The following is a 27,889-nucleotide window of genomic DNA, read 5'->3' on the forward strand; positions in this document are numbered from 1 at the left end:
CAGCAAATTTGATGAAGATAAGAGTGAGCATTCTCAAGTTATAGCATTTTTGGTCACCTTTACCCTATTCGGATTAGCCTTTTTCAGAGATTGGGGTAGTTTTAAAGAATAGCCCAAAAAACTTATTTTGCCCAAAAATAAAATTTCACAACAATCCATTTCACTAATGGGAGACCCTAAAGATAAGAAAAAACATGGTTGTGTTTTGTTCTACCTCGGGTAGGGGTATCTCAAAATCTGAGGGCCTCTGCTACAGGACTATCAAATACATTGTAGAAAATGAGAGACATGACGCTTTATTAGCAAGACAGTCTTTTATTATATTATTCCTCATTTTGCTGGTTTCCCCTGAAACCCCTTTACTGTTACAGAGTACAACTGCCTGGCAAGAGCCTGCCTGGCAAGCCATAAATCCCAAGTTCGATCCCAGGCCTCAACAATGTGTCAAAGTGTCCCTGAACAAAACACTTAAAAGAATAGTTCACCCAAAAAATACTTATTTTCTATCAATTACACACTCCATGAAGCCTTGAATTCATGGAGATTTTTTTGTTTTTGACACATTCCTAAGCACAGACTCAGACATATGGTTGGATGCATGGCGCATATAATAGGCTATCGCATTGTAGATTAGTAGGCGATAATTCCAATATTCAACTGAATTATATATGTATGCACTTGTATATGAATTGTATATATTATATTATATATTTTTGGACGACTTTTGGACGTGCATTTAATTTGTCCGCAATACTTTGCCACGCTTTCTCCCTGGATCCATTTATTGCGGCCATGTTTCCTTTCTTGCTTATTATACATTTTACTTCCTCGTATGATTCCGGGGAGACATCAAATTTCTGTTTTGGGTCTCGAGTCGAACCAATTACTCCCGCGGAGACATCAAATTTTGATGTCTCCGCGGGAGCCTCTGTCTTGACTCAAGACTCATTTGGATCTTGAGTCTTGGGACTCAAGACCCAAAAGAGAAATTTGATGTCTCCCCGGGAGCCGGGACCCAAGCCTCAAGACTCTTGACACCTGTAAACCTGAAGTTGAACAGGAGTCTGTATTGAGAAAGGGGACACAACTCTTATATTTCAGTCTCCATGTTAAGAGTATTCCATCCAGCAAGAAATGCCAATATTATGTAGTTGCACAAGACACACTAAAATTTGGTAAACTTTCTGAGCCTAAGAAATTGCCAGAGTGGTACACTGCTGCACTGTGGGTGAACACTACTCAACCAACCAATAGGTGGTGCAATAGCACAAATATTCCTACTGAGGTCCTTATCAATGTAATATGCCCTCTAGTGCAAGAGCTGTAGCATTAAGAGTGTCTGGAAGAAGATACGAAAAATGCATATTAAGAAGCAACATAGACTGTAGTGCAAAATATAAAGTATTTTACAATATAGACCCAAGAACAAGACCTGCATACCATAAGTCATATATTTGTTTATTTTGTGTTCTCAACATCGTCACAGTTGAAGTTTTACAATAACTGGGGTCTTACCGAGTCACTACTCACTGTACAAACAGAATGCACATAGAAATTATGAGGCCACTCTTGTTCTTTCCCTTTTTTTTTTAAATGTGTCTCGCGCCTGACAGAACATCTTGCAGCAATGATGTGTGCATGTATGTATCTGTATGCATCTAGATGTACTGCAGGTGCTGCGTGTGTGTGTGTGTGTGTGTGTGTGTGTGTGTGTGTGTGAGAGAGAGAGAGAGAGAGAGCTAGAGAGAGTGAGAGGTTTCTAGTGGATGCAGAATGGCAAAAAAAGGTTTCTAACAGTCTGTTTTTGAGATCTATAGCAAATGACAGTTTCAGAGACAAGCGATATGTTCATGACAACCTCTCGGGTGATGATGTGTACATCCTGGATATCAGAATAGAGTAGAGATAATATACACATTATATACAACAGCGCTTTTTCCTCTTTGCCAACTTGGTCCCTTTACAACTTCATAATATTTAGATAAACCCCCTCGTTTACAAGTTCTTCAGTTTTTGCACATCAAACTCCCCCTCCTATTTACACAATGAAAGCCCTTCGGCAATCTCACCAGAAGTGCAATGGGTTTTTCAATGTTTGCTCTTTTTTTTTTGCAAATGGCTAAGTGGATGAAAATGCATGCCGAGCTCCAATAACTATCAGCTTCAACATAGAACAGCAAGAGCAAGTCAACACCGGGACATTCAAAATGAATAAGAAACCAAAAAAATCAAATAAGAAATAAATGTACACAGTAAAATTCATTGTGTTGTGTTAATAAAAATGAAATGGAACCAAATGGACCCTTACATGGAAGGGTTTGTAACTCCAATAGTATACAAATGGGTCCATTTGCCTCCATTTGCACACTCTTGGAGTTAAATTAACACGGATTAACGAGGATTTGACTGTGCAGATGTCAAAACGTTTATTATTCATTATTATTTTTTGTTCTCCTTCTCCATTAAGCTCACAGTGAATTTGGATACACGATGCATCAGAATCATGCAGTGCATTGTTGGGGTTTATCTCCTCACATTAAGGATGACCGTGGACATTAGAAGCACTACAACACACACCAACATAAAGAGATGTCTGTTCTTTTGCTTTTGTTTTACATCATCCCGAGATATCAGATCAGAGTCATAGAAGAAATATATAAATCAATAGAAAGACACATTCAACTGACCATTAATGTCCCATATATAAAGATATGTTTTTAACCTCTGAATTTCTGCTTGAGTGTGTGTCATAACAGTGAGTATTCACCATCGTTTGAAATTATGTTGAGTATATACGCTTGACTTATGGTAATGATTTTTCTTCAAGAATGTTAAAATACATTTACAACCTGAATATTGGGACAAACAGTTGACTCTCACTATAATAGACTCTTATTTGTAGAATGTATAAAGTTATTCTTTACATACCATACACACAGTTCCTTTTGCTCTGTTTTGCTTTTCAATGTATTATATCGGCATTTCCTGAAAAAAATGAAAGTGTTCTTTCACGTGTGCTTATCCAGCAAAATATTTCTTTTCAGCCCAAAGGGAAGCATATTCCTTTTATTAAAATATATACACACATTCCTCTTTCCACTGGGATCTCTAGTATTTATATATTCTTGAAATGAAAAAAGATATTTTTTTAATAATTTTTTTCACCTGAATCTCTTCCTGGACAACATGATGACAGACTCTCAGTCCAAAGTCTGTTTTTTTTTTAACATGATTGCACTTAAACTCGCTATGGTAACACTGATTTGTTATACAATGTGCAGAGAGTAGCCTCACATCAATAACATTACATGCAAAAAATCACTTATAAGACATTCCACTGAACTCCAAGACCGTACCTCTCAGAGACTTATGAGGACAGTCACAATTAATTTACTCCGAAAAAGACTGACAAGGGGTCCGAAGCTAAATAAATAAATAACACAACGTGAAAACGAACAGACTTGTCTGGAGGGATCGACGCCTTTGCTTGTTCTGAATGTACAAAATCAGGACAAAGATATTGCACGTGTAAAAAAAACAAAACAAAACAAATTTAAATCAAAAAAATACTTCACTACATAAGAGCAGATTTTAGTCACTCGCCAAATCTGGCTGGTGAATAAAACAAAAAAAACGTATTTATCAAGGCAAAAACTAAATTTAAACGTGGTACTGTTTATTTGTTTTTGTTTTGAGAGTCGGGAAAGCAGCTGTTGCATATTTAACCACTTTAGCCCCAATACTATGACTAGCAATAATATCTTATCTATAAGCTCACAAGTACGAGCTTGTAGAGGTAGATCTGCTATCTTTGCTATTAAATTGGACATTTTTGGAAAAACCTCACCTATGGACATGCCTAAAATAGGAACACCAGGTGGAAAGTGGTTAAAGACAAGAGACGGTGCAACATGTTCTGTGGGGGTCCATCTGTGGGGTCCATCTGTGATGTGACTGGAAGCCACAAGCCTTGAAGTACACTCAAACCGTCTGAAAGGTCCAAAAGGTGCCGTTCTAAGTCGAAAGAAATCTCACACCTTCCACTACAAAGCCTCACTAGTCTATACAGCTCTAAGCAGCCACAGTATGAGTGGTAAACTGAGATTTAAAGGGACCAAATGACCCAGCATATCAACAGGAACCATCTTTCTCTGAGTGGAACCAGGAAAACGGCCCCCGAAAACCAGCCCCACACTTTAGGACTCGTACGCTACAGCTGCCATCCAGAGGCTCTTGATCAAATTGAAAAGGCAAAAAAAAAAAAATACGATTCCATAAATCGATTATATTATAATAGGCCAGACTGAATGGGAGTTCTCTCCTTTTCAGATGTACTGTGTTGTGTTCTGTTACCATAGAGCCAGTATAATACTGATAAACTTCATTTCATTGATAATAATAATTGATGTAAGTATAATCTTACAATTTTACTTTACGCACAATATACTGTACATGAAGTCTTGACTAAATAGATTATGCATTAGTAATTGGCACATTTATTTATGAGAGCTAAAGAGACAACACATATATGCTGTCGTCTACATTAATTACAGCACTAGAACTACTACGACTGAGCCGGTTCACTCAGTTGTTTTACCTGTCCGTTGATCAAGGTAGTGTGAAATGATTATATCTAGCTTTTTCACTACGTATGAGTTCTACAGGAGGCAACAACAAGTAGCGGTTCTTAAATGATAATATAGCATCTGCAAACCCAAGAAAGCAGTGTTGAAAGTTAGCTTCTTCAGAAAGACTGTGTACAATATAATATGCCATCGCTGTTTTTTTTTTTTTAGAGAAAGCGTTCCCACCGTTATTTATCCGTCACGACTTTTTAAACCCAGGATGCCTTTCTCCTCTTGATTATCTGAAGGGAAGACAGCGCTATCGGAAAGGAATGGAGCAAATGGCGTGTCGTGGCTTGTTGAGAAAACCAGCGTTCCGCTTCATCCATCACGGCTGGGTAGCGAGGTGGGAGTTTTTATGGAAAATTAAAAGGCATTTTCCTACACACAACACCCCCGCGGAGCCCTGATGAGCTTAGCAAAGGCCCCTTAGCGGAGGATTTGAGTCCGGTTTCCATCCTGCATATTATTTGGGGAGTTGTAGGGTTACTAGGTGACTGCCTGTGATTCCGTCGTCTCCACCACAGCAGCAGTTAAAACACAGTGGACAGGCCGTTATGCAGACTTTATGCCAGTCAGTCCCTTTGGTGTAAGCAGTTGCCTTTCCTTCATCGAGTTCTCTCACTACTACTTTTTTCCCCGTGTCTCCCTTTTCCCCTCTTTTTGCGAGGGGAAAAAAAACAAAACACATCACACCACGGTGCTGATGCCACTGTGTTTGGGTTTGGGTCCGCCGGGCGCCGAACCCGGCTGCTGACTGTGGTGGTGAGGGCCGTGCTGGGAGTGTGAGGCGTGGTGAGAATGCTGGCTGTGGTGGCTGTGCTGCTGCTGCTGCTGCTGCTGTGGAGGAGGCGGGTGCGTGTGTTGGTGCGCGGTGTGCGTGTAGGCCGGGTGCTGGTGGAACTGCGTGTGCGGCGGGGGGTGGTAGTGGTGGTGGTGGTGGTAGGGCGGGGGGTTCTGTTGGACCTGGCAGTACTGGGAGTGGTGGGGGTGAGCGGGCTGCCCGGCCTGGGCCGTGTGGTGGAGGTTGGACGGGTGGGGCTTGTGGGATATAAGGGTGGGGTGCGCCTGTTGCTGCTGCTGCTGCTGGGCGGGGTGGTGCTGCTGCTGAATGGGAATGGGAGGGTGGCTCTGAGACGCAGGCTTCCCTCGTTTGCTGCCGAAGAGCGAGCCGAGGATGCTCCCGGTCGAGGCGGAGTTGGGCATGGAGGAATGGCCGCGGGGTGCGCCGCCCTCACGCGGAGTGGTGGCTCTCCGGCGCGTGTGAGGACTGCTAATGATGGACCCCTGCAGGACAAAAGGGAGGTACAACAACGTGCCAGGTCAGACGTTATGCAAGTTCTACTTTGCACCGTTTGCTACGCTATTAGGTGCCTTGCACCTGCCTGAAGGATTCATACAGACGGCATGTTTAGGATAAACAATAAGTAGCAAAAAAATGTTATTGGGCATGCAAATGACAAACAAAAAAATGAGAGAACATGAATGTTTCACCTTTGACAACACTTCATGCCTCTATTGATGGCCAAACATCACAAAAATGTTTACAGTAAGAGCTTTAGGACTCAAATTAAATTTAATGACTAATTTACACTTTGTCGTACGATGGTGTCCCACGTCTAAAAAAATCTATTTTCGATGCAGGACGCCACCGTACAACTATGCATAAATCAGGCTCATTAAATCCAGACTTTAAAATATATATAACAAGCTACATAATGACAAAGACATGAGCAAAAAGAATGCCATTTCTCTCTTCACTTGCAGTCGAAACACTTTGGGAACCTGCCGGGAGTCACACATGCACAATGTTAAAATCGATGGAGGCTCAGAAGCCACATGCAGAGGGTGTATAACAGGCAGACTTTCCATCCACACTGGGATAGCATTCAGCTAGACAGCAGTATAGGCAGCAGGGACGGAGCTCTGGTTGTGCACTGCTGCTTCACACTGTTCCCTTGGTCTGTGGCTCCGGTTCTACACAAGCCATCAATTCTTCTGCTAAAAATTAAGCGATTCCCAACCTGCGGGCCATCAGTGGGCCCCCAAATAATCGGCAAAACACTAAGATTTGATTTATATTATAACATTTACATAAAACTGAACGTATTGTTTTTTTTAATTAGCCATGGAACTTTTTTCTTTAAAAACCTTGAAAAATGAGTTATAGCGATACAGAGAAATAGGAACTTAAAAGTATACTGAGTATTCCATTGATCCAAGCCGGAACACAATCACTTGATTACTCATTCAAATAAAGCTGCTATGAAAATACACGCGGCCCACCCATCCGGCCACTTAACACGGCCGTACTTTGGGCGGCCGCATTGAAGTGGTCAAATGGGTGGGCCGACGAACGCTTTCAAGATTTTCAAGTTGGCCCTGATCCAGACGAGGTTGGGAACCGCTGGCTCTAATCCCATCAGTTTTTAAAGCTTTTCCTTTCATCCTTTTGTCACATGCTTGATGCTTCGTCTACGACTGCAGAGAGACCGCGGTGGGACTTTATTTGAAAGTAGAATGAAATTTGTCAGAGGGTTTCGATCCAGACTTCAACCCAGCACATGGACTTCATGGACACATGGAATGAATAAAAAGGTGAATGAATGAAATCCACATCTTTAATAAAACCTGTAAAGGGCTTTACTATACAGTACAGTATGTTCCTGCCTGGACCTGGCCTTTTTTGATAAGAAAAGAAACAGACCTGGCCCTGGGGCTGCAGACAGATTCTAACTAGCACCCCTGTGCCCCGCCCGGAGGGAAGGAAAAGGACCGAAAGAAAAGTCTGGCTGCTCGACGTGAGTGAATGAAAAGACAGGAAATGATAAGAAAGACAGACAGCAAGGGGGGAGGACAGAGGGACTGAAGGAGGAGGGGTGTGGGGGTGTATGGGGTTAGTAGAGTCATGCTTGTTTCATATTGGCCACATAACTTGACCAAAAAACAGGAGAACTGTGACTTCCATACAGGGGCAGGATCAGAGGCAAGGCAGCCCAACGCATGCACACTAACCGAGGCAGGCCGGCAATAATAAAGGCATCCCAGGAATAAAAATAAATAAATGATCTAAAAAAATAATAACAACAACAACAACAACAACAACGAATGAACTGTCTATGAAGCAAAGAGGGTGCAAGACCAAAACAATAAAAAAAAAAGTCAATGGTGTGTTTTTTTGACAGTGCACATCATCACATAGAGAGTAGCTTGGATACCAGCTGCTTCCAACTTACTTCCATATTGCTGTCTAGTGATCCTGCACTGCTGCGACGCCCCCGTTTGCCTGCCCGAGACATGCAATACCACAGATTAGAGATGGACAGTACTCCTGGATCAACTACAGAGGCTCAGGGTAAGCCCTCTCCGGTCCCATAGGGGAGCAGTGCAGGAGATTGTGACTGTGCGTATAAGGTAACAAAATGTGGGTAGAAAAGGGGATAAGGGAATCAATGGGGTGGTTGGTTGGTTGGTTGGTTCTGGGAGCGTGTGGGGGAAACAGGTGGTGAGTATTGTGGCTATCTTTAAGGGTGTAGTCTTCTTTCTCCGTTTTTAATTCAGGGCTCAACTCGGATTCATTCAATATCTAGAACATCATTCTGTGTCATTTACCTCTAAACTAAGTCGAAAGCTCGAATCGACATGTACCTAAGTCAACATGAATCTCAGTTAAGATCGACGCTCCCTGACGGGCGTGCATGGTCCCTGAGAGACAAGGTGCACTTTTCACCTGAAGATGACCTAGAGAGTCTCTTGAGTTTGTCCCGATACAATGTGACAACCGGATCTTAACGTTGTCACAAGATGAGGATTGTCATTAAGGAGAATAAAGGGTGGCTTGAATCCAGCAGTAGTGACAGTCACAGAGGAGAAGAGAGACATCAAAAGCAATACAATGGCATGTGGGATGTACAGGCAAACACACACACTCAGCCAATGATACATGACTGATTATTATCACACATAACCAGGAAAAAACCCTGATGTGTATGGAAATAACAATAAGTACGCATGAAATGGAATATGGCAAGAAAGGAGAAATTAAATAAAACATTGGTTACACAACAATGAACCCACTATCATGCCACATCCTACATAGAAAGTTCTCAACCAATAAAATAAAACAAAACGAAACAAAAAAACACATGAGAGAAAAGTGGACGGCTCATCACTTCTATTAAGTTCATCACTGACTGAACAACCAATATCGTTTTGTAAATGAAGTAGCGGAGGATTTGATCTTTACTGCGTCACTGAGAGTGAGACAGGACCCCTGATGACTGGATCTCCTTTTGGTATCAAGTTAATCAACCAATAACATAACATTACACAGTAATGAATGAAATGTACGTTTTCAAAGCACATCGCTTCGGAGACGGAGGCGCTACTGTATGTTGGACACCGATATTCATGGATGGAAATGATTGTTAGCACCGAGGCCGAAGCGAAATTAAGTTGCAACATTTTTTTAGAACGCCACAGATCACAACTGCATTCTTTTGATTAGTTTCACAAATATATAACGTGAGACGAGATGACTGAATGGCCAGTGATTTCTGAGTCAGTAAAGAATACAGATCAGGCAAGGGAGGCTTCTCGTGGAATGTTTTCAGGAACACAATTTAGGAATGACAGGTAAACATGTGACATGAAAAAAAAACATAAATGGTATTGTTCATAAACAAACCGGTTTCAAATAATGAGGGGTGACAACTGCCCATCAATTTCATTCATCAATCAAAAGACAAATATAATGTATAGAAATGGACTAAGCCTGTATTTCCAAACAGTATACTAGTTGTGTTCAGTTGTCAAGTCCATTGTAAAATGCTAGGGCTTGAAGTCGCACACAGGGACATTTCGACCCTGTCGAAATGTCCCTGTGTAGGACACCTACACTAGATAGCAATGTCAATAAAGTTATTTGAAGCACATGGCACACCAGATTGAACACTAGGAAGCGTTGCCGTCTTTGTTGTAGCTCAGACATCGTTGGTGCCATTACTTCCTCTCTCTGTCGGGACTGACTGGATTTAATTAAAAAAAAAAGATACATTGTCCACTCCAAACCTAGCGATCCAATCTTTGTGCCTATAAGAGATGGTGGATTTGTACCACTTAAACCCCTCTATACTTATTGAAACGGGTCCGAGTTTGGCTCTGTACTTGGGTTCTGCTTGTTTCCTTCTATGGCCAAATCTCTCCCCATGAAATAGCCGATCTACAAGTAGATCGTAGTAGATTTTCTGGCGATGGGGTTCAATGGTTGAGATCCACACATAGAGTTAACAGTGCTGTGTGGAACAACATGTAGCCATTCCTAAACAATGTTCCCCTCGTGGCACAAAGCAAGACACCTCAGCGTTAGTTTAACTCAAGAGTGTGTACAAAAAAATGGACCCAAAACCGACTCTTCCGGTCTGTAACTCAGAGAGGGTTACAAATTGAAGCAAATGGGCCCTTAAGGGCCCATTTGGTTCCATTTGTGGACCCTTAAGGCTCCATTTGGTTCCATTTGTGGACCCTTAAGGCTCCATTTGGTTCCATTTGTAGCCCTCTCTCAGTTAAATGAAACACTGTGGTTGGTTGGTTGGTATAAAAGCGAGGGGTACCTGCGTCAGAGAGGTCCCTTAGGGAGCTGCTCAGGGCGCTCCTCTTGAGGCCCTCCCCCATGGTGTAGGTGTCGTCCAGGCTCTGGCGGTTCATGCCCCCGTTGCCGGCCTCCTTCTTCAGGCCGGAGCTCTGGGACATGCTGGGTCGGACCACCCCCTTCTGCTTCTCCAGCTCCGCTGTACGGGGGGGGAAAGGGGCAGCAAGGTGACGTCAGTTACTACCTTTACGCCTTTTAGTGCTTTTCAACCCTTTTCATAATCAAGTAACATTATTTATTCGGCATTTGAGCCCCGGAACCACCGTTTGATGATTTTGTCCACAATTCCATGCTGTATTGATGTTGTACCATAAGAGAGATAAGAGGCAGACGTTGGTCAAAAATAACAATCCTTCTACATTCTCTAATTGTGTAGACTTCTTGTAAATTAAGTAATGCAGATTTTTAACAATAATTGAACTCTTGAGAGTGTCAAATGAAACCAAATGGACCCGTAAGGGTCCATTTGGTTTTATTTGACACTCTCAAGAGTTAAAGATCTATAAGGGTCCATTTGGTTACCAACTCTCCACATCATTTAGCTGGGGACCACCTGGAATCCCTTCAAGGACCACTGGTGGTCCCCGGACCACTGGTTGAGAACCACTGCTTTACGCAACGCTGACTCATCATAGCCCCGGTTTTAGCTGCACTACACACCAAAGGTGGTTCATTTAGGAAGATCCGCATCCCAATCGGAGCCACTAGAGGCGAAATGGTACACAAATCCTACAAATGGTCTCCTTAGGGGGCGCCGGCATCTGACGGCAAAACGTTCTATGTTTACTGGTGCTAGATCCCGCGAGAGTGTGTTGCCGGGACAGAGAAAGGTTCGATAATAAAGTAGATTTTAGTATGAAAATCTTGGGAATCATACGGTGTGGCTTGTGACGATAAGGTGCAATATTTAGTTCCGTGACCACGGAGCTAAAGAATGGTTCAGAAGCTGTGTTAGCACGTTCACTCTTACACTGGAAATAATAGACTCCAACCTGCTTTCGGTCTCCTAAAAAGGTGTCCGCCTACTTCACGCAGATACGGGAAGTAGACCGGAGATGGTGAGTCTTGATATTTTTGTCTTGGACTATACTGTCTGCCAGGGGGCGGGGGGGGGTCGAACCCAGGACATCAGCCTATGTGGTACACGCCTTAACCACTTGGCGGCCCCTGCCAGTCACTTTTAGAATTGATTTAAAGATTTTATTGGTAAACCTTTGAAGCTCTTTCTGGTCTGACACCTATATTCATATTGACACCTGATTGATATGCTCAAACTCCCCATCTCCTCTGATCATGCCTGTGGCTCTCTCATGTCATGCTGATGACAATCTATTGATGCCCAAGCATGGAGGGTCGGTGGATCTGACATTATGAATTATTATGGGAAATAAATCAAAAATAATAAGTAGATTTGCTTCCTTCAAGCCTACTGGCAGCAACATGCATCTGATTGGACGAGTGGTTTGTGAGATTAGCTGCACACATACGCACACACACACACATCAAGATGGCTCGCCCACTAGGTGCCACGCTAGCCGCGCGCGCACACACACACACACACACACACACACACACACACACACACACACACATCAAGACGGCTCGCCCACTAGGTGCCACGCTAGCCGCGCACGCACGCACGCACGCACGCACGCACGCACAGTGAGAAAAAAAGAATCTTTTCCAACATTCTGTTCAGTTTTGCCATGACTGAAGAGCCTGTCTTTGCACAGTCAAATCTGGACCCGTAAAGGGTTCCATGAGGTGTGTTGTACACTCTGTGGATTTTACAGTGTGCCCGGTGCTCACTATAACTGCCGTCCCTCAGGGAGGCGTCCTGTGGACTGTGTAAACACTCTCCCACATAAACAGAGCCTGGCCTGGTTCTACTTTACTCTACTTCACACTGCTCCGGGCAGACAGGAGGAGGGGGAGACAGGGGGAGGGGGAGGGGGGGGTCCGCTCACACTCTATCCTGTATTTCTCCATTTCCTGGACCTCGGCGATGGACTCCCGTAGGTCGTCGGTGAACTTCTTGCGGTCCTGGGGGTTGGGCGCGTTAAAGTTGATGAGGACTTTGATGTCCGCACCTGGTATGGCTGATGTAAGCCTGATTCCATTTGGGTAATCTGCACCGACGGGGGTTAACAGAGAGAGAGAGAGAGAGAGAGAGAGAGAGAGAGAGAGAGAGAGAGATTAACACATGGTACCAGTGTTGATTTCGTCGACTAAAACTATGACAAAAAATGTTCGTCGACTCCCTTTTTTCACTGACAAAAACTAAATAAGAACTAAGCTATGATGACTAAAACTATAGACAATTTAAATGTCAGGGAGGGACTAGCGGAGAAGAGATCCAGTAGAACTAAAAGACAAGTCAATTTATGCTTGGTTGCGTTCGGGTGTTAGCAGATGAAAGGTGAAAATAGCAGATCTACAAGCTCACAACGCGTCGCAGCGCGGCGCGTTGTGAGCGTGTAGATCTGCTATGGTCAGCATACAACCAAGTGTAAAATCATCCATTAAGACGCCATCAAGGCACCGCCAAAATACATTTTAGTCGACTAAATCAACTGTAGATTTAGTCGACAGTTGACTAAAATATGACTAAAACTAAATGGAATCTTATTCAAATGACTGACTAAAACTAAATCAAAATGTGCTGTCTAAATCAACACTGCGTGGTGCATCGATCACGACAAACGCTAAGACATGTTGTGAGAAGTCTGTCTGAAGTCTTTGGAGCGTAAACAACACAGTCACAGTCCATCAGCTTGACTTTTCTCATGTCTGTTAAGATGTGTGACGGAGCTAAATCCAGAGCGCTGCACGGTTTGCTTGTAAACACACACTGGGAGCTCTATGGAGGTGAGCGAGCGAGGAGAAGAGACTTACACTGATTCTCAAACAGAAGGACCTGCATGCCGTACAGGGAGAAGCTCTGCCTGAAGCTGTAGGTTACCGAGTTCTTCTTTTTCTGGAAGATCTTGGTTACCTGAGTTGGTAAGAAAAGCAGGCGTGAGAAACAGAGTTGATATGATGATGACGCATTGACTGTCGCTATCAGTAATACACTACAGTAAGATATTATAAAGATAGTATATAGAGTAGTGGTTTTAACCCTGTTCTGGATCAGGGTCCACTTTGAAAATCTCAAAAGCATTCGCAGCCCACCCATCTGACCACTTAACACATTGAGTACCAGAGGTTTTTTAAAACAGGATACAGCCAGTGCCAGCGTTTTTTACAGTTTATTGGCGATCTTTTTAGAGCTGCAGAAGCCACAACAAGGACCCGGTGTAAACAAAGGGTGTCTGAGATCACCCGTTGAAAATGCCTTTTTTTTTACCACTGTACAAAGATATGGAGATATGGACCTTTTTCTTAAGATCCCATCATTGGGGCGGATGCACGTCCGTTTTTTGGGGATGACGTCACATCCGTCCATTGCCTTTTAAAGGGTCCTAGGATCATTCCTAAGTTGCGTTAGAGCGCCCTCTTTTTGAAAAAACGTAATATTACGATTATAGCACTCCACGGGTGTATTCGCAAAAACGTAATATTACGTTTTTTGCACTGAACGTGTTAACAAGGTGTCAGATGAAAACTCTCTTTTCAAGGTTTTAAAGAAACACAAGTTCTTACATTTGTTTTCAAAATATTCATGTCATTAAAATGGCAGTGTATTGCCAATAATTTGGAGGCCCACTTGCGATATCCTCACGAAGAGGAGAGGAGAGGAGAGGAGAGGAGAGGAGAGGAGAGGAGAGGAGAGGAGAGGAGAGAGAGAGAGGAGAGGAGAGGAGAACACACCACTAGGAGGTCATTGAACAGGAAGATCTCCCGCTGATGCAGTCCCAGTTTCTGCAGCTTGTTGGGGTCTGGTACTTCAAACAGGCGGCAGTAACACACCAGCCTGCGATGGGGCAGCGACAACACCTAGAGGCACACAGCAACACACACACACATACCAACACCTCAGTCCACTGAGTCATAATAAGAAACACACGTCAGCCTCCCTGTTACTAGGAGTTAAAGCTGCAATCTGGAATTCATTTGAATGAATAAAACGTTATTTTAATAACCAATCTGTTTGATAAGTGTGTGTCAATACAATATAACTAGCACATTGCAGGTTGCAGGTGGTCTCTCTACTCTTCCATCGAGACGTCTAGACCCAAGTAGTACTGCCTGAAGTTCATAAGCGCAATATCTCTCCCCTGGCCAAGCCAGATTGGCCAATGAGATTCCCTCTTGGAAGAGTGGTAGACATTTTGGTCTCTATAACGCTGCGGTTTCGAATCCCGAGTACGACATGAAAACCTATCGATCGCATCCCTTAAAAAGGGATAGTTCACCCCCAAAATAACTTTTATTCTATTGATTTCTCACCCCATGGAGACTTGAATTCATGGATATTTTTTTGTTTGTGTCGCATTCCTAAGCCAATAATTTGATGACTGGCGGAGACTCAAAAGAGTCTCCATTGAGTCAAATTATTGGTGTAGGTAATTCAAGGTTTCATGGGGTATGTAATTGATAGAAAATAAGGTGAACTATCCCTTTAAGGACTGTCTTGCATTCTCCATGATGGCCACAGTGGGGAGATGTTACAATATACAACACCGATTCATACTGTCACATTAAAAAGGTTTCATTCATTTTCTCTCCCGTCGCTATAAAAGTCAGATCATCAAGTCAATGCTCAACAGAACACATAACTCATGCCTATGCGGTACTTAAGCTGTGCTCACATGTGTCATTGTTTCGCATAATGAAAGTGTTCTAGTAGAAAATGGATGTTTTATACATGTGGAGACAGTTCCGTGTGTGTGCTAGCTCTTCATGACTAACAGCCTGTGTTCTGTTTCTGTTCTGCATGTGACAGACGGCCATCTGCAGTGCAGCCTGGCGCTGCAACACGCCCCAGTGCAGCTCAATGCCACTCAGGAATTTATACGTGTTGACTCTCTCTGTCTGCACCACGTCCAAGTAAAGCTTTGTTACTTTATACCCACAAAGAGCAGTGGTTCTCAAACGTTTTCGTGCCAAGGACCCCCAAAATGACGAGTAATTTAGTTTACTTACGCATCCTAGTCCATGATGTAGCGATCCAATCTGAAAGGAAAAGAGAAGAGTGGGTTATATATTTATGCACGGCTGCATGCTCACAATGTCCTCTGTAAGAGTTATGAAGAAGGATGTCAAAACAACACCCCAGGGTCAGAATGACATTTTGAGAAAAAAAATCCCCCTGACATTTCATGGCATAGCACCTTGGGGCCGAGCCATCTAGAACAGCTGCTTCTAAAAACCTTTTCATGTCAAGGACCCGCAAAATGATATCTCTGCTGTCGTGGGGCAGAAACCAGCTAACTCCAAAATGTTCATTTCTCAGGAAATGAAAAAAACAAAACAAAAAGTGGAGATAGGTGGTTTTGTTCATCATTGATAAGAACAGCTGAATGGACCTCCAAGCTCACAGACACAATGAGGTTGGAGGTCAAAAGGGGGTGGAGCCTGGAGTCATCAAAACCAGCTAGCTCCACCCCCCTTTGGTGGACTTTAGCAGAAAGCTGGTTGGTGCTGGTTTAGCAGAAAGTTTGAGGATCCAATGGAGTTAGCTGGTTTTGTCAGAAGCACTTTTTCATGCTTTGCATTGGTTCAATTTACACTTGCCTTACAAGTGCGGGATCGGAATAAGCAGAGTAAGCATGGACTCTAGTCATAAAACAACAAGGTAAATAGTCACATATAGGAGATAGGACCTATAGTGTGACCGAGAATATGTCCAATATCCGACATGAAACCTGACACAAGTCAGCATGACACACCACTGCATGGTGTTATGAGACCATGAGAGAGAATATAAATAGAACCGGAACAGAGCAGGACAGACAGAAAAGAGTCCAGATTAGCCCCTTCAGATACAGGACTCCCAACAGGAATATTTCTCATCATAACAAATCATTCAGAATGTAGAAACTCTGTTGATTCTATACTCGACCGGGGGGACGGTCATCATACGATAAGCTACAGCGCAAAGCAGAGTCCAGCTATTCAGGATCGTAAAGGAATAATCCATCCCCTGAAACGACAACTCGACTATATAGAAGTTCTAAATCAACCTTTTTTCTGTTCAACCAAAGTTGACGTGCGTCTCAACAACTGCCCTAACCTGACAGCAGTGGTGTAAAGTAACTAAGTACATTTACTCAAGTACTGTACCTAAGTACAATGTTGAGGTATTTTTGCTTTACTGGAGTACTACTACCAATTTTCAGTACTTTTACTTCTACTCCACTACATCTCAGAGGCAAATATTGTACTTTTTACTCCACTACAATTATTTGAAAACTTTACTTAGTAGTCACTTTGTAGATTTTGATTATTATTACAAAACATACATTAACCACTTCAGCCCTATATACATTTCGGCCATTTGAAAATAGCAGATCTACAAGTTCACAATGCGTCGCGATGCGACGCATTGTGAGCTTTGGGATCTGCTATTTTCAAAGGATTTCTTTTATCCATTTTATACATTTGAAATTTGTGAAATGGGACATTCTGCATAATGAGTACTTTTACTTTTGGTACTTTAAGTACATTTTGATACCAATACTTTTGTACTTTTACTCAAGTAAATTGACTTGTAACAGAGTCTTTCTACATTGCATACATTGATACTTTAAAGTAAAACAATTTAGTACTTTTTCCACCACTGCCTGCAGAGAACAATGTAGTCGTGGCTCAAAGAAACTAGAATACCAGGTAAACATCAAACCTAGCATCTGTCTAAACAACATACTATCTAAATAACATTCTTAACATTTGTGGTCAAAGAAAAACAAATCTAAATAACAGATACAGTACATAATGACAAGTAACCAACATTGATATATCGGCATAGTACACTAGCAGCTATCAAAAAAAGGTGGACAGGAAGGGATAAGCTATAGCAACAAAAACACTGACAGTCACGTCACTGAAGAAGACTCACCGGTTTCTTTCCAACGATGAGCTTCTCGACCTTCTGCACCTGGGAGACGTGGTCCTCGTTGGTCTTCAGCTCGCGCTTGCGGATCCTCTCGTAGATGCCGATCAGAGTCTCCCTGGGGATGTCCTCACCGTCGTCCACACCTTCACAACAGGGGAGAGTAGTGTGTTTATGTGTGAAATGCTCTTCTTTACCACATGAACTCTAGTGCAGTACTTCTTAAACTTTTTCGTGCCAAGGACACCCAAAATCATATATATGTGGCCACGGACCCCCATCTTAAAATGTTTCGTGCCAGGGGGGACCCCCAGAAGCAAAGATTTGAGTTAAAAATGTTTGCTTTAAAAAATATAGATTTATTCAAAGATTTGCACAAACCTTCAAGATTTTTCAAAAAAAGTGACAAGCTCATAGCGTGTCACTTGGTGCCACGCTATGAGCTTGTACATCTGCTATTTTTGAATAGCCAAAGTATAAAATATGGTTTAAATGATTGTGACGCTATATTCACTCTGGTACCGCCCCAGGAACTCTCAAACTTTTTCGTGCCTAGGACGCCCAAATGAATACGTATTTGGCGGCGGACCCCTATCTGAAACATTTTCCAGAATAAAATAAATAAATAGCAGATGTACAAGCTCGCAGTGATGCTGTATTAACTAATGTCCTAACACCCCCCCCCCCCCCCCCCCTCCGAGTTAAGTCACAAATAGACTATACATTGCAAACATAACAACAACTTGCGAGGTGTATGAAGTATGAACGAGGCTTTGACTCTCGTTTACCTCGCAGGTTCTTCACAAAGTCCTCCAGCTTCATCTTCCTCTCCGGCTTGACGTTGGGGCTGTACATGTCCGTGTTGAGGAGGATGATGGCGAAGGCCAGGATGAAGATGGTGTCGGGGTTCCTGAACTGCCGCACCACCGTAGGGTTACAGATGCAGTAGCGCTGACTAAAAAGATACCATACAAAAAAACAAGAGGACGATGTTATGCGTCTGATCATAAGCTCTCATTATGAATCATGTTCATACTCAGGTGCGGGCGACTTTGATGATGGAGAAGGCCACTATATTTCCACACTGACTCCAGAGGGCCACATTGCATAATTGTCGGGTAGACACCTCTTATCTCTGTATTTGTACTTTTTTCGTAAAGTTACTTCGCCATTCTATGTCACAAACGTAGCAAAAATAGCCGATCTACAAGCTCAAAACGCGTCGCAGTGCGGCACGCTTTGAGCTTGTAGATCTGCTATTTTGGCTATTTTTAAATTGGAATCCTGAATTCTTTTTAGCTATTTTTGAATTGGAATCCTGAAAAGTAACATTTGTGTTTAATTTCAAATTTAGTTATACTTAAGTTAACTTTATGAACTTCAATACAAATACGGGTCATGTTTGCATGTTTGGAATTGTAACAGCTTAAATCAATAATATATCAGTATTCCGATAATCGGGCCGCATTAAGTGAAGGTGGGGGCGCATGTGGCCCCCGGGCCGCCAGTTGCCCATGTATGTTCATACTGGTACAAATTAGACACATCAACTACTTAAACCCTATATTCTTAGTTGACTGGGGTCATCCGATGAGTAATCTCTCAGCACCACTGCCCTAAACGTGTAGTTGTTAGTAGGAATAAACACAGAAGCACCCGGGAGGAAGTTGACTGAAAAAGGGGAGGAGCCAAACCGAGTTCCTGTTTCTACACAAAAAAATGAGGCAAAAAACAACACTGAATGGGTTCCCGGATTATCCGACGAGAGGTGATGATGTGTAATTCTTTAAACCGAACCCAATTCAAATTTTAAAATCTTCGAAAGTCTTTTAAAAATGGCATCCACTGTACAAGCTCACGTCACATCTGGAATGTATTGTGAGCTTGTAGATCCGCTATTTTTGAATATTTGTGAATAAGGCTTAACTCTTTGATTGCCGTGGACGTCTAGACGCGTCCGTTGGCCCTCAGTCCACAGTGCCAGGACGTGTTAGACGTGTTGGAGCTTTTCAGCGTTGGTTTTCCACCATATGACGATGTTGACTACCTTATGAATGATGCTTTCACTGCCAGATGACGACAGACCCGGAATTGACCCGGAAGTAAAATCCCTATATCTCCGTTCCTCTTGCTTTACAGTCAACAAGGCACATTCAACAAGCCACAGCTGTGCAATGGATTATCGTGCGGATATATTTTTTTTCCAGAGACTCCGGAGATGCGCGCGCGTGTAATGAGGCAATCTCTGTGTGGACGCCGTTCACGTAAAATATTCCATGATTTTTCAAAGAGTTAAGTGGCTAATTAAAAATGCAGTCAGTGGATATTTCTGCTCCGTCATGTGTTTTCATCATAGCGTGAGAACCTGCTACGTTTACTCAAGCTACAGTAATGCAACCACAGGCTGCCTCCAAGTATCAATAAATCATTCAGATGCTCCAGTAGTAAACACAGCCACAGGCACTTACTACCAAGGTTATTAGATTTAACTCAAACTAAACCAAAAACTCAAACTAGGTGTGAAAAAAAGAAATAGTTTCTTGAAAAGACTAAATAAATAGAAAAACGAACGAAAAAAATAACGATATTGTGTACTTACAAAGTTATAACAAAAATATAAGAAAAGGTATTTAGCTTTAGTTTATTGATCAAATCTGTCAACACAGCAAGCATGAGGAAGCATTGGTTCACACAGTTTGTTCATTGAGACATGACTGTGAGTCAGTTGTGTAGTGTGTGTATTGTAATACCTATACTGAACTTCCCTGTTCAAAAAAACCCTAAAATTAATACTGAAACTGAAATACTGAAATAAATAAATAAACTTCAAACAACCAAACCAGCTGGAGAATCAAACTGAAACTGAACTGAATTGAAGAGAAAACAAAAAAACGATGGAAAAACACGACAAAAATGTATAATCTTGGATACTATACTCTATACTGTATATACACATTGATAGAGAGGCAATACATTTGAGTATCAAAACAGATACACAACAGCCATTAATGTGTACACTCAGGTCACATGCCAAAGGGCATTTGGCTCCAGCAACTGTAGCCTCGTTTTAAGGTCAAGGAGACTCATTGTTTACACACAGATGTTATAGGAATCTGGGACACGTACTTCACTTCATTAACAATGCATGTGTGTGTGTGTGTGTGTGTGTGTGTGTGTGTGTGTGTGTGTGTGTGTGTGTGTGTGTGTGTGTGTGTGTGTGTGTGTGTGTGTGTGTGTGTGTGTGTAGTATAAGTATGTAGTAAGTATGTACCTATGTATGTATTGTATGTATGTTGTGCAATGTTCTTGCATGTAATGTTACATCGGTTTCATGTCTTATTTACAGAACTCAGCAACCAATAACGAAGGCCATAGGTTAGGGTATTGATCCAAAGGGGGAAGTGTGTGTGTGTGTGTGTGTGTGTGTGTGTGTGTGTGTGTGTGTGTGTGTGTGTGTGTGTGTGTGTGTGTGTGTGTGTGTGTGTGTGTGTGTGTGTGGGGGGGGGGGGGCACAGACAAATCGTATTCCAATGTGTTTTTGCAGAATGTATACTCTTCAGCCTCATTATCATACTAATTGGCACATCTGTTGTGTCTTGTTTGGTACACCCAATCAATGTGAGCTGTAAACCAGTGATTCTCACACTTTTTCATTCATATTTGAACTGTGGACCCAATGGTACCGGGGATGGACCCAATAATGGACCCCACGAGTTACCATGGACCCCATGAGTTACCAATCAACCAGCTGGACCCCCCTGGGAGGCTCCCCAGACCCCACCTCGAGAAGCACTGCTCTGACCTGTAGGCTTCGATGAGCCGCTCCACCTTCTGGGCCTCTCCCTGAACACGGATGTGGTTCTGGAACTTTCTGAGAGCTTCGTCCAACTCCATTCCCTGGAAGTCCATCTCATCCACCACGCAGCTGCAGTGTGCGCGCACGCACGCACGCACACACACACACACACACACACACACACACACACACACACACACACACACACACACACACACACACACACACACACACACACACACACACACACACACACACACACACACACACACACACACACACACAGAGAGAGAGGAGGAGATGAAGAGATTAGATAGGAAGAAGAACACAAACACTGGGACCAGACCAGACAAACAGTGCATGGTTTGATCTCTGCAGCTTCCTCCTCTGAACCAATTATTTGATCTTGTACAAAAACACAAGAAGGACAACATTTGAAAGGATGAATCCTAGCTGTGTACCAGATTGTATTTGTAGATTAGATCTGTGTGCATGTGAGGTTAACTAGGGACTTCCCGCCATCTTGATACATCCCAGTTACAATTAAAATGTAGGCATCTCAGCATGCAGGGAGTTTATTTTCCTTTATTACACGGCTTGGTTGAATGCTCGATTCTGATTGGTCGGTCATTATTTCTGGATAATGACCGATGAGCTCTATAACGGACCGCTGTGTAATCAGAGACTCAGAACACCTGCTCATGTCAACCTGTGCTGCTTGGTTTTATGCTTTATCCAACATGACAGTCATGTAAACAAACAAACAATGTCATTTACAACTAAACGTTGCTCTCAAGAATGTTTTTGAAAACATTTGAAGTGAGAAATAGACGATGCAATAACCGAGAAGTCATTCTATTTGATCCACTGCGCTTCCTTGTTTATCGTGGCACAACAACGGGGGAATACCAAAACGCTCGCCCCAAAACACAGTCGCCCCGGGGCAAATCCGGCGGTATTACAGGCAAATCGGCAGTAAATAGAATGGGGGGCGAGTGTGTTTTGGGGCGAGTTTTTTTTCCATTTCGTCATTTGTTTTTGCGAGGCGAACTTGTCCGCCCAGCCCAATACTTATGGAATACTTTCATTGCCGTAAGCAAGGAAATACTTCGTTTTGTTGTTACTTTTGGGTAAATGTATTTATGTATTTATTAAGTAGCCGTGTAATAAGCGGGATAATGCATGGGGAGGTAGTCATTATTGAAATTTAAAGCCCTTCAGGGCGATTAACCACCTCGGCTGCGCCTCGGTGGTTAATCGCCCTGTCGGGCTTTAAATTTCAATAATGACTACCTCCCCATGCATTATCCCTTGCTTATTTTATGTCTTTATAATTCCCTATCACCTGCAGCATCTTCATGAGTTGAGTTTGGGGGGAGATTCCTGCTCTGACTGTGACTCACTCTGCATCTCTAGTTCTATTATTAAATTCCCTTCAATATGACAGTAGGCCACGGTGTCCCGGGAGCACAACATCCGCCCCCCCCCGCGGCCCCAGGGCACAACATCCGCTCCCAGTGCCACCAAACAGCACCACTCTTTCCCTGTCATTTCCCACACTTGTAAATGCAAATTATTTTAAAGGGATAGTTCACCCAAAGTATGACTTCTTTTCTATCAATTACACACCCCATGAAGCCTTGAATTCATGGAGATTCTTTTGTTTTTGTCACATCCCTAAGGCAATAATTTGATGACCGGCGGAAAGATGCTAATGTCTCCGACTCACTCCTACCGGAGCCGCCGCCGCTCATCAAATTATTGGCTTAGGAATGAGATAATTTAAAAAATCTCCATGAATTCAAGTCTCCATGGGTGAGTAATCGATAGAAAAAGGGTCATTTTGGGGGTGAACTATCCCTGAGGTGAACTATCCCTGAGGTGGTGCCATGGTTTTGCACTTTTTCTGTTTTTCATGTGTCTATGAGGTTGATAGAACTTCATTAAGCCCCCTGGTGGTGTTGTTATGGTGTTTTATGTCTTCTCTGACTATTTTGAGTTTCTACCTGGAGGCTGAAACCTTGAGGGTCAAACGTGCCAATAGAGAAACAGCACTTTAGTGACATAGTAAAAACATACCCTCCCCCTTATTATCATAACACAACAGGTGTGGGTATGAGGAGGAGGAGGGACTAGGACAGGTGGGTGGTGCTAAGGTGGTGGAGGAGGTGCTAAGGTGAGAACCAGGTATACTTAATGAACTGGAGGTGTGTCCACATAAAAACTTAATTTTAACAATTTCTGTACACTTTTTTGAAAAAAATCTTCCTCCTAGTATAACCATAATACCTGATGATTATGTTTTAGGGGGGGGGGGGATCACTGAAAATCACGGCACCCCGTCTTTAAGAAATATTTTTTTCTGTGGCATTTGTATTGCTTTATTAGACAGGAGAGTGTAGAAACAAAGATTGTTGGATTTGAACCCGGGTCAATGCAACTCACAGGAAGCATGTGGTAAGTGCACTTACCACATATGGTAAGTGCACTTACCACATACGCAAGTGCACCAGGCAGCCCTATTTTGGCCTTTTGGGCATCTCATATAGTCAAAAATAAATGACAAAATTGCACAAATAGCCAATGTACAAGCTTATGAGCTTGTAGATCGGCTATTTCCAGTATACATTGTATAATGAAGTATCAGGCTTAACCACTTATAAACCCAATATATGGTTGAGTGGAGTCAGTCAGGGCGGTTCAGTGGTTCAGATTAAATCAGATATCATACTCACTCCAAGACATCTCTGTTGAACTGCTTCTGTCGGTTGCCGAGGAACTCTCCGATCATTTGTCTGCTCAAACCTTTCCTCTGTAGCAGGAAGTGGGCCACACCCACGGGCGTGTCAGGAACGAACCCTCTCTCTGTCAGGTACTGGATGCCTTTCTCTGGCTTCCTGAAAACGGAAAACCCCAAAAACAAGCATGATGTTATCGTCCCTGTCGGGTGTCCAAAAAAAACGTTACTTTTCAGGAAATGGACCAAAAAAAAAAGAAACCTGTGTTCCATTGGATTCAATATAGTAACTATTTAGTCACAAGCTCTTGTTAATACTTTTTATTCAGAGGTTAAATATTTATATTAAAAAAACACAGATAGACTTAACCGCTAACTTTCACTTTCAAAAACAGTGGGGGAAAAAAGCAGATCTACAAGCTCACAACGTGGTGTGTTTTGCACACTTTTGCATGACACTCCTGTATGACGTAGTAGGACATTCATTTGTGAAAAAAACATCAAAAGTTGAAATATGAAGATGCAAGGTGTGCTTATATTCTTTCACTCTAGATGCACTAGAAGGTCTTTCACACACAATTCAAGTGCACATTTTAACCAAATAGCAACAAAAATGCTTACTATTGCTGCTTACTGTCTTTTGTATAACACTAATGGTGCTGTACAGTATGTGTGGTTCTTTGCATGATGTGGAGTGATCATTGTAAGATGGGACACACAAAGCTACACAGCATATTCGTAGCTTTGTATCGTTGTAGCTGAAGTTGAAACCAGATAAACGTTTTTGTAGCTGTCGTAGCTTTTGTAGCAGCTACAAACGATGGATGTAGCTTTGTATCTTCATGTCTCTGGCTTCCTTTGAAACATAATGGTAGCCTGTATCTTTGTATCTGCCATTGTGAACACAGCATAATGTCGGTTAGGATAGGTAAATGAAGAGGACACGTTTTACTTATATGCAAATGCACAGCTCAACAATGACGTAAAGCGGACTAAATTCATTCATTCATTCGTCTTCTCAGTATTAGCACCCTGATTAAGAATATAAATGAACAACAAAGAAACACCCCCTGGAGTCCTTTTTACGGGCTTGTAAGTCAAATTAACCACTTGAACCCCAGCATCCTTATCGTGTGGAAGATCTTCGCAGAAAATAGCTGATCGACAAGCTCACAACGAGCTTGTCGAGCGGCTATTTTCCTGCGAAAGCTTTCCCCACAATAACAGAAAACAGAAAATACACCAGTATAGAGCCCTGAGAGACTCCGGTCAACCATATAGGGTTTAAGTGGTTAAAGGTAGCGTAAATGATATTTTTAGGTGAAAACTAAAAGTTTTGTTAAAAGGTTAAAGCACTATATTGTTATAGTAATCATTGCTATAGAGTGTTTGTTCAGTAACAGGGGTCTCTCTGTCTCTCCAGCTCTTTAATAAACACAAAATACATTTTCAGGTAGGTGACAACATGTCAGCCAATCAGGAGAGAGTACCCATTTTATCACCTTAATTCTAATAGTGTTCCAGTTCCAATTTTGTCTGCTCATTTATCAGTGTCAACACTTCCAATTTCACTTGTTTAATCTGTATCCAGAGTTCTCTATCCTGATTGGATAAAATTGGTATCCTGACCTGAAAATGCATTTTCTGTTTCTGGAGAGACATGGAGACTCCTGTTACTGAACAAACACTCTATAGCAATGAATACAATCAGAACATAGAGCTGTTTAACACTTATTTTAAACAAAGAAAATCACTTACCCTACCTGTAATGAAGTTAAATTGACATGCATATGAAGTTCAGTCATTCACACTAACATCACAGATGAAGCTCCAGCCAAAGAGCTCCGGACCACCTACTTGTTGAAGAGGTTCAGGCCGATGCGGTAGTGCCTCTTGCGGATGACGTCGTTGCTGAAGACGGGCGAGTCCCAGCTGTTGCGCGTCTCCTTGTGGTACGTCTGCTTGCTGAGCGTCTGCTCGCGCAGGCTGTCGCGGGACGACGACTCGGAGCTGCAGTTGATGGTGTCGTTGGAGTTGGACGTGCTGTTGATGCTGTCGTTGTCGCCGTCGGAGAAGTCCGACTCCGACTTGCTCTGCCGGTTGGCCGAGCCGTTGATGGCCAGGTGGCTCTCCAGCTGCCGGTGGCGGTGGCGCATGGGCGCCTCGTCGTCGCCGCCGCCGCCGCCGCCTCGGGAGGAGGGGGGCGCCGCCCGCAGCGGGGGCCCGTGGGAGATGTGCTTGGGGCTGGCCTGCGACGACGTCACGATGTGCGTGTGGGGCTCGTAGAGCGCCGGCCGCTTGACCGAGCCGCGCTCGGAGCGGTCGCTCAGCTCCGCCGAGCTGTCGCTGGGCGGCTCGATGGTCAGCAGCGGGAGGTGGTCCATGCGGAGGCGCTGCTCCTGGCACTCCAGGGACGGCGTGCTGCGGCAGCTGGTGTCCGTGTCGCGGCCCTCGTCCTTAGGGTCCATGATGGGCCAGTACTCCCCGGAGGAGTTGGCCGAACGCAGCCGAATGTCCGACTCCGTGCTGGAGGGCTGGTCCTGGCCCGACCGCGACAGGGCGATGGACGGCGTCATGTCCTCCTCGTCGATGAAGAGGGTGACGTCGCTGTAGGACGCCAGCATCTCGTCGTGCTGCATGCGTCCGGCGGCCCCCCCGCGGTGGGGCTTCCCCACCTGGTAGGGCCCCATCTCCCGCTCCATGTCGTGGCCCATGTGGGAGTCCGGGTCGGGGCCCTCGTCGCCCTGGAGGCTGCGGCAGTTCAGCGCGTCGTCTATCGACTCGGCCAGGGACTTGACCTGTCTGGAGAAGGCGTCCTCCAGCTCCGTGATGGCGTCCGTCAGGTCGCCCTGGGAGGAAGGTGGTCACCATCATGAATGAATGTTAGTTATTGATATTAATGATTTAATTGTGTTTGGCATTAAACAAAGGAACATAAAAATAAAAAAAATGCCTTTTAGGCTTTGTAGACAGGAAATTGTACAGGGCAGATATGGCAAATAACTTCACTATACAAAGAAATGACTGACATGACCGGTAATGCACTATGGCTAAAACAGGCCACATACTTAACTCAATTCCTGCCAATCACGCATAAATGCGATCTATTAAATAGCACACTTGGCCGCCAAGATCGCATAAATGCGTTCTATTGAAAAATTTGAATTTAAAAAAAAAAAAATCAATTTGACCCAAAGACCAAGGAGATATGATTTTTCGAAGATTTAGACTCCCATCCACTTCCTTGTTAACTCAAAACTTAAAAATTCTGTATCTCGGCTCCTGAGTACTTTTTTAATTTCAATGAAAAATCTCTGGCAGAAAACAGCAAAAAATCTGAAATAATTAGGGCAGGCTAAGTGTTAATAATTGCATACTTTCAAAAATGTTCAAAAATAGCGGAAACAGACGATCTACAAGCTTGTAGATCAGCTTTTTCTGCAAAGTAAATGTACTTAGTTACTTTCCACCACTGCTAACCAACAGTACCTGGGAGGACGGGTGCGGTGCCATGTTGGCCTGCGGGTGGCCCTCCATGTCCCCGCAGTCGGACTGGACCAGGGCCAGCGGGGAGCCGTCCTCCGTCATGGACACCTGCCTCCCCTCGAAGTAGGAGCTGTGGACCTTCTCGGGGCCCTCGAAGGACAGCTGCATCCTCATGTTGGACAGCACGATGCGGCGGGACATGCGGTTCTCGGACATGGAGCTGCGGAGCCGCTCGAAGTTCTTGTTCATCTGGTACTGGCGGAAGGCCGTCTGGATGGTGCGCGCCGCATGCCGGGTTATGAAGCGTCCGCCATATTTACGCTCCAGCATTTCCACCTGGAGAAAGAACAATGAATTAATGGAAGTGGTCCACCTTTTTTTTCCTAGTTTGGGACACAGTGACAGGATAAGGAGGATAGGAGAGCAGTTAACTCAACCAGAGAAATACAGATGTTGTTTTCAACTTTTATTTGTGTGTGGCATAAATAAAAGTTGTTTTGTTTCTGGTGAAATGCAGCAACAAAGCATCTGTTTGTATAATACTGTATGAACAGACTGAATGAATGATGGGAACGCCGCTAGAAACAGCCAGAGACGT

At 43.4% G+C, this 27,889-nt stretch overlaps 1 protein-coding gene across 3 annotated transcripts in view; it reads right to left on the reverse strand.

The window, feature by feature from the left end:
* Positions 1–5,180: 5,180 nt before the first annotated feature.
* The window catches only part of LOC311052843 (IQ motif and SEC7 domain-containing protein 1-like), a 210,478-nt gene continuing 187,769 nt past the window's right edge, over positions 5,181–27,889 (reverse strand). For all 3 annotated transcript variants that reach the window (XM_084068066.1, XM_084068068.1, XM_084068067.1), the window contains 13 exons: positions 27,295–27,627; positions 25,663–26,654; positions 23,804–23,965; positions 21,075–21,197; positions 18,061–18,227; positions 17,279–17,418; positions 15,364–15,393; positions 14,089–14,214; positions 13,171–13,270; positions 12,243–12,404; positions 10,238–10,414; positions 7,862–7,911; positions 5,181–5,912 (listed from right to left, as the gene is read on the reverse strand). In XM_084068066.1, the coding sequence (XP_083924192.1) occupies positions 5,316–5,912; positions 7,862–7,911; positions 10,238–10,414; positions 12,243–12,404; positions 13,171–13,270; positions 14,089–14,214; positions 15,364–15,393; positions 17,279–17,418; positions 18,061–18,227; positions 21,075–21,197; positions 23,804–23,965; positions 25,663–26,654; positions 27,295–27,627 (3,159 nt within the window). In that variant the 3' untranslated portion in view covers positions 5,181–5,315. The remainder of the gene's footprint in view (positions 5,913–7,861; positions 7,912–10,237; positions 10,415–12,242; positions 12,405–13,170; positions 13,271–14,088; positions 14,215–15,363; positions 15,394–17,278; positions 17,419–18,060; positions 18,228–21,074; positions 21,198–23,803; positions 23,966–25,662; positions 26,655–27,294; positions 27,628–27,889) is intronic.

Source organism: Gymnoscopelus microlampas (assembly GCF_963454915.1).
Source record: "Gymnoscopelus microlampas genome assembly, chromosome: 10".
NCBI classification, from domain to species: domain Eukaryota; kingdom Metazoa; phylum Chordata; class Actinopteri; order Myctophiformes; family Myctophidae; genus Gymnoscopelus; species Gymnoscopelus microlampas.